The 6,702-nt window shown below is 51.7% G+C and overlaps 1 protein-coding gene across 1 annotated transcript; it reads left to right on the top strand.

Moving 5' to 3' along the window:
- Positions 1 to 340: 340 nt before the first annotated feature.
- CD81 (CD81 molecule) lies at positions 341 to 5,951 on the top strand (the record flags this gene model as incomplete). The annotated part of the gene is made up of 5 exons (XM_010282945.1): positions 341 to 415; positions 3,209 to 3,316; positions 4,257 to 4,358; positions 4,690 to 4,779; positions 5,490 to 5,951. Coding segments are annotated over 5 exons (438 nt in total), but the record flags the coding sequence as incomplete, so codon positions are not given.
- Between the last annotated feature and the right edge of the window lie 751 nt (positions 5,952 to 6,702).

Here is a 6,702-nt window from a genome sequence, read left to right as displayed (position 1 = left end):
ACCTTAGTGATTCTGTGATTCTGTGAAGAGGAGCAACGTGTCTTGTGGTGCACAGGGCATCCTCATCCCTGCCAGTCCCTGTGTGGAGAGGGCTCTGCTAATCCCCACTCAGTCATCCCGGTGGGAAGTCTGGATGTGGGGTGGCATCTGATGCGTTACAGGAAAACGTGTTTGGGCTAAGCATGTGTAGGAGAGATAAAATGGTTTGAAGTCAGGCGACACCTCGCTCCGATCTCTGTCAGTAGAAGTGCTGCTCCATGCCTCACCCCACCCCACCTAATTGCTGCTTTTGCCTGTAGCCAGATACGTTAAGTGTCCCTCTCTTGATTTGTCTTTGCAGTTCTTCACTTGCCTGGTGATCCTGTTCGCCTGCGAAGTTGCGGCTGGAATTTGGGGATTTGTCAACAAAGACCAAGTAAGAGGACTCTGAAACCTGCGTTTGTGGGACTGGGAGGCTGGGGCAGAACCGCAGATCGCGGCATGAGCTGTTTTGCTCGTGAGCTGCTCCCGGGCTGAGTCACAGGGGCTTGGATTAGCTGTGTGACTCGGGCAGGTCACCGAACTCCTCTTGGCCAGGCTGATGAGCTTAAAACTCGAGCACTTGATGGTAGCAGCTGCCCCTTACAGCGTGTAGTGCAACGTCTGTAATAAAAACAGCCCTGTCTCGCTTGGGTCTCCTCCTTGCTGCCACACGGCCAGTCACAGTCGGAGTTGATTCGTGTATGAAGTTGTGAGAGCAAGCCACCTGCACGTCCTCGCTGCCAGAGAGCAAAGAGCGAACCCAGCCGTGCGGCCCCGCAGGGAGGCAATACCATACGGGGAGAGCCTGCGTCCGTGTCAGCGGGATTGCTTGGTGCTTCCTGCTCTTTGCCGGTATCGTATGACCCTCTTTGGGCTGTTTGTCTGCCAGGGCTGAGCTTGCTGCTGATCAATACGACGCACGCACGAGGGGTAGAATTCGTGTGTCTGTCCCAGGCAGCCCGCTAGGGATGGCTTGGATGAGGTCCTCTGGCTGGAGGGTGTTAGCTAAAGGGTAGGACTGAAACTTCCAGCTTTTCACCTTCCCTTTCCGCTCACCTTCCCTTTGCTATGGTCACGCGTGCTCATACACGTGCAGAGTCTGGTCTCAAAGAGCAAAACTATCAATGCGTGGGAACCGCGGCCATGCTGCAGCAAGCAGCAGGTTGGGTGTTGATCACTCAGCCGCCGCGGGTTTAGAGGAGAGAAAGGGACTGCTTGTGCTCAAAGCCAAGGTTGGACTCTGGCAGAGTAGGAAATGTGTTTACTTTACTAAGAGACGTAAGGCAGCTGCGTAAGTAGGTGGTGGCCCGCTCAGCTTTCGCGTGCGTGTAGGCCACAGATGACCAGCTCGGCCGTGAATGGGAACACCCTTGTAGTTGTTCACCAGAGAGAGCATGACTTCACCGGAATAAACTCTTCCGTGGCTAAACATATTATTATGCAGGCAGGGTGCTGTTCCCTAGCAACTTTGGCGAGCTAATTAACCTTTGCAGAGGGGCTGTGCCTCCTGCAGATGTTAGTTTGTGAATCCTGAAGAGTCCAAGACGTGCAACTGAACCGACAGCAAAAAAAGTGAAGCCCGGGTAAGGAGGGACCCCGTGGCTGTTGCTCTCCGTGCTGGGGAGAAGGCTCTTTGGCCACCAGAGCATAAAGCTGAGAAATTTAGGATTTGCCAATACACGAGCGATGACCTCAGCCCCTAAAATTAATTTTGTATTTTAAAATGAACAGTGGCACTCTGTTGGCCTCGGCTGCTTTTGCAGCCTTGATGATGAATGGGCTGTTTGGAAGTACCTGCTCACAAGGCAGGCAGCTTGCTTCTCCTCGGCTCAGTCAGCGGCATCTCGGGAGCAACGCGGGCTGGGAGGCAGGCGCTGAATGATCCCAGCCACCGAAAGCCGCTCCCGGGGGAACTCTGTTCCACCTGGGTTTGCAGCCCCTTGGGGGGGACAGTCATCTCCTGTCAGGTGGGCACAGGATGCTCTTCCAGCAAAGCTGGAGGCAGTCTCTCCCTCAGCCCACCTCCCTGGAGATGCTTTAGACACAAGGAGAGGGGGCAAGAAGTAGGATTACTATTTTATTTTTTTTCTCTGTACCAGAATCAAATGGTTTGATTGGAGAACATTGCCCTCTAAAGCAAACCTTTTTGAGTAGTGACGGAGAAATGCCAGGATAATTGATTGAAATCATGCTCCTTCTTGCTGCAGTTTCTTTTTTATGTGCTAATCCAGCCTGCGCTGCCGGGAGCAGATGTTCTGGAAAGCCTTTTCCCTTTTGTACTTGCTCGTGGTTTTTTCTTCTGCTTCTCTTGCATGTCCTCCTTTCATCTGTCTCTCCCAAATTATTGGAGAGTGTTAGAGAAGACACAAGGCCAGTTTCCCTGAAAATAAGGGGGGTTTTGCATTGTGGAGCAGACCCCCACGGGTGGCTGCAGTTTACCAGCCCAGGTGGCAGGGCTAGAGTATGGATGAGACTTCTCTTACAACCATGTACAGGATGGGGGTGCCCAGCTCCAGGTAGGGACGCAGCCGGAGTTTGACATCCATCTAAAAGCACCTAAGCTTCCTGACCCAAATGAGCTGCCTCACCGGGCTTTAGTGTGCAGTATCTCCCAAATTCCTGCCATCCCTTCCAAGCCAGACAGTAAGCCGAGGTGCCCATACCTACAGGTGGCCTTTCTTGCGCACCTCAAGATCCTCCTGACTTCCCCAGTGTGTCCTGCCTCTGCAGCCCCGGTGGGAAACCTGTTGCCCACTTGATTTGTCTCCATGTGTCGCGTGGTTCAGAGCAAGCTGTTTCTGCATTCCCGAGCCCATCAGCAAATCCACGTGAGCTGAAGGCTGTCTCGGGTCTCGTGGTTCGCCCTCTGGGCCTCGGCTCTCTTTGCCTGCTAGAGAGAGCTCGTGGAGCGCTTGGATAGCGTTGGCTGGAACCTGCTGGCTGGTGGATGAGGTTCTTAGTATCTGATGCTCTTAACACACTATGGCTGGAGGGACTTGAGCTCTATGAAAGACAGACCTTTTTTTACACACCTGTGCAAGCAAACAGGGTCCAAATCTATTTAAAACCTCCTGATCTACCTGTGAGAGCCATTAGAGGGCCTTCCCTTCCCCTTCAGGCACATCTGCTGGATGGGTTTCCTCCCTCTCCTCTGGCTGAAAGGGAGTTTTCCCTCTGTCTTTCCTAGATAGCCAAAGATGTGAAGCAGTTCTACGATCAAGCGTTTCAACAAGCGCTCGTGGCAGAATCGGAGACGAACAACGGGAAGGCTGTAGTGAAGACCTTTCATGAAACGGTAAGACATCGGCGGTCTTGCTGCACGCTCTGCTTAGGCTACGTGCAGTTGGCCAAAGCAACCGCTGATGGACAGGATCCTGCGCCCTGCAAATTACACCCGGTTAACTTCTGCGTGCGGTTTGTCGGTGGGTAAGTGGGGAGGAGCGACCGTTGCTGCACATAGGCTGATCCTCCCCGCCGAGGCAGAGGCGATAAACTGAGCTACAAGTGCTCGGGCAGGGAATGAAGGCAATGTTGGATTTTTTGATACTGAGGAGCGAACTGGATCAATTGTGTTCTCAGTACTGGGATTCTGCTGCCTGCTTTCCAAGCTCTACGTAGAAATCTCCTCTCCATAGGAGTTTCTTGCAGCCAGAGGAAAAGAGAATGTGGGAGAAAGGAGAATTAATAAGGGAGGTCAGGAAAATGAATGGGAAAAGCAGGGCCTAAAGCAGATGATGTTACATTCAGGTCTTAGCCTGTCGAGTTTGCTGTTCTTATACGTCAAGAAACAGAGTTGCACCCTCTTCAATATTCTGTCCTTTGCTCTGTGCTGGGAAGTCTGGTTCCAGCTGTAATTAAATTGCTTTTCATATACCTCAGCACCCCTAATTAAGTGAAATTCAATGGAAGAAAAATGTTGCTCTGAGGAACTAATCCCGATACTTCCTCTGCTCAGCAGAGTTCTCTGGAGAGAACAGGGTTCACGCTCCTCCAGGATAGCAATGCCAGACCTGTCTGGGGTTACTGTGGGAAGCAGCTGCATTGCATGGAAAGAAAAAAACTGAATTTGGAGAATTATTCCTGCTCCCTTGTTTCCCCCTTCAAGATGCCTCCTTGGTCTTGGGTGTCTTCAAGGATATTTAATGGTGGGGAGAGCATTGCATGAGTGTTTGCTGTCTGTTAACACTGTTTTTTTGTTGTTGGGTGTTTTTTTTTTTTCCCATTCCTCCATGTAGCTGGACTGCTGTGGTCCCGACAATGCAATAGGAGCTGTCACTCCCCTGTGGAGAGATGACCTCTGCCCAAAAAAGGATTCCGTCCTGAAAAACATTTTTGAGGTAGGCATGGCTGCCCTTTGCCCAGTGTAGCTCCTGCAAGGAAAGGCAGCTCCCAGCAAAATTCAGGGATTTATTTGGAACGAGATAAAGGGTAGGGATGTCATTTCTTTAGGGATGGTGTTGAGGGATGTCGGAGGTTCCTGTCGGTGTTTCCTTTGCTGTTCCTGCTTGAGGGGCTGGCAGGCGTGGAGGGGTGAAGTCTGGTGGGACGTCCTAGAGCCAGGACCCAGGAACGCGAGGAGGACCCGGGGGAAGCAGAGCTGACTTCCTGGGTGTCGGGGGCAGGCGAGAGGAAAGCGGGCTCTCTGACCGGTGTGCTTCTCTGCTTCAGTCCTCCAACTGCCACAAAAAAATTGACGAGCTGTTCTCCGGGAAGCTGTACCTGATCGGTATTGCGGCCATTGTGGTTGCTGTGATCATGGTGAGTGTGACCGCGCGGCACCCTGCTGTTGTGGGATGGGGAGAAGCCACCTTGGGGTGCCCCGGTCCTGTTCCAGCCGGGCTGGATCCGTCCCTCTCCTCCGGATGCCCCTGCGGCTCCGTGTGCAGCACCAGCCCTCTGCACCCCAGCTGCTCTGGGACGGGGTGAGACCAAGGGCTTCGCCGTCCCCCCGGGGGGTCGGGACGTTAGGGCAGGCGCCCGGCGAGCGTGGTGGAGCCGGAGCACATGCAACCCCATCCAGAAGGGCAGAGCACCGTCAAGCCTTCTCGCTGCCTCCAAAACCACTCGTTTCTCAGGCCACTGTATTTTGTCACGGGGGTCTGCAGTGGGAAGGGGTTTGCCTGGGTTGCCACAGTGGGTTCATCCCCGGCAAGCGGTGGGTGGCGTGGGCTGGAAGCCCGGCGCCTGCGCGAAGGCCGGGCGGTAACACCACGGGGATCTCAAAGCGTTCGCTGCGCAGCTGGCAGCCGGGCTTGCAAGATACCACCGCCGCTGCCAGCAAGCGAGGGGAGAACATCACCTCGTCTCGAACAGGCCAACTCCTAATAGTAACAGCAGCGAAGACGTAGCATCTCTGCTCTTATCTCTGGCGTGAGAGTGTTTACGTGGAGTGGGGGACCTCGGGACAGGGGGGAGCACCCAGGTCGTACGGGTTGGCCTCTCACTGGTGTCCCCGTGTCTCCCGACAGATCTTCGAGATGATCCTGAGCATGGTGCTGTGCTGTGGCATAAGGAACAGCTCCGTCTACTGAGCCGTGAGAGCCGGGGAGGGGAAGGGGGGAGCAGGGCGGACGGCGCTAGAGGGGACCCCAAGTGCCACGAAGAGACTAGGAGACATTTCAACAAAAGACAAAGAAAACTATGTATATAGATACTTCCAATATTACCGTACAGTACTTATCATTTTTATTTTGAAGTACTTTTTTTTTTTTTTAAATAAATAAAACTTTCCCGTATCCTTGTGGCTGAGTTAGTTACACATCAGTTTTGTGTGATGGGGAAAGCTGCCGATGGAGTCCTTCCTCCCCCTTCCCCACTCCCCGTAACTCAGAAATAACGTTGGTGGAAGGTGTACAGAGGAGAAGGCTGCAGCCTGTTGTCAGAAAACTTCGCCTTGGTTTTTACTCTTTTTTTCAACACCGACTTTTTTTATATACGTAATTGGATGCTGAAGCAGGATTTACCATTTTTGTTCATTTGTACTCATCTTTTCCTACCGTCACCCCAACCCCCTGGCATTTCCAAGCTGTCCGTAGGGAAGCCTGGCTGACTGCCCAAAGCCTGGGAGAGAGGAGAGGAAACAGCCCCTGTCACCCGGGTGCAACGTGTCCCGAGGGAAACGCAGGCGTGGTGTTCCTCTCTGACCTGTTTGCATCACGAGGTCCTTAACAGAATTCGTGCTTTAATTTTTTTACTTTCTGAAGAGTGGGGATGTTTTTGGCTTTTTGTGGTTGTTTTTTTTTTTTTCCTTGGGGCTATAACTTTATAAATTGGCTCATTTCCATTGATTCGTTACATTAAAGGGTCAGTGGCTGGGGGTGAATTTTAGTCCCAGTTTTTCAAATATAACAAGCTGAAAATTAAGTCACTTTTTTAACCTCCTTTAATGTTTCTTTATAGACGTATGTTTTTGGGAGAGTCTAGTTCTGTATTAAGTTTCCACTGTTAGGCTAATGCTTGCATACAAATGATATTGGAAAAAAGAAAAAAACTCTTTTAAAAAAAGTCCTTAGTGTTAGAAGTCCTGCATTTATGTAATGCAGGATGATGCTTGGGGGTTCCCAGCCATATGCATATATGTTTAAAATTTCATCTTTGCATCACTCTCTTGTTCAATGAAATTTTCATTACTTATAGCATATTGTCGCACACTGTAACATTGCTGGGAAATTGTCATAACCT

Source organism: Phaethon lepturus, unplaced genomic scaffold (genome assembly GCF_000687285.1).
Source record: "Phaethon lepturus isolate BGI_N335 unplaced genomic scaffold, ASM68728v1 scaffold27442, whole genome shotgun sequence".
NCBI lineage: Eukaryota > Metazoa > Chordata > Aves > Phaethontiformes > Phaethontidae > Phaethon > Phaethon lepturus.
The sequence above is the reverse complement of the archived record's forward strand: the minus strand, read 5'-3'. Positions and strand labels throughout refer to the sequence as shown.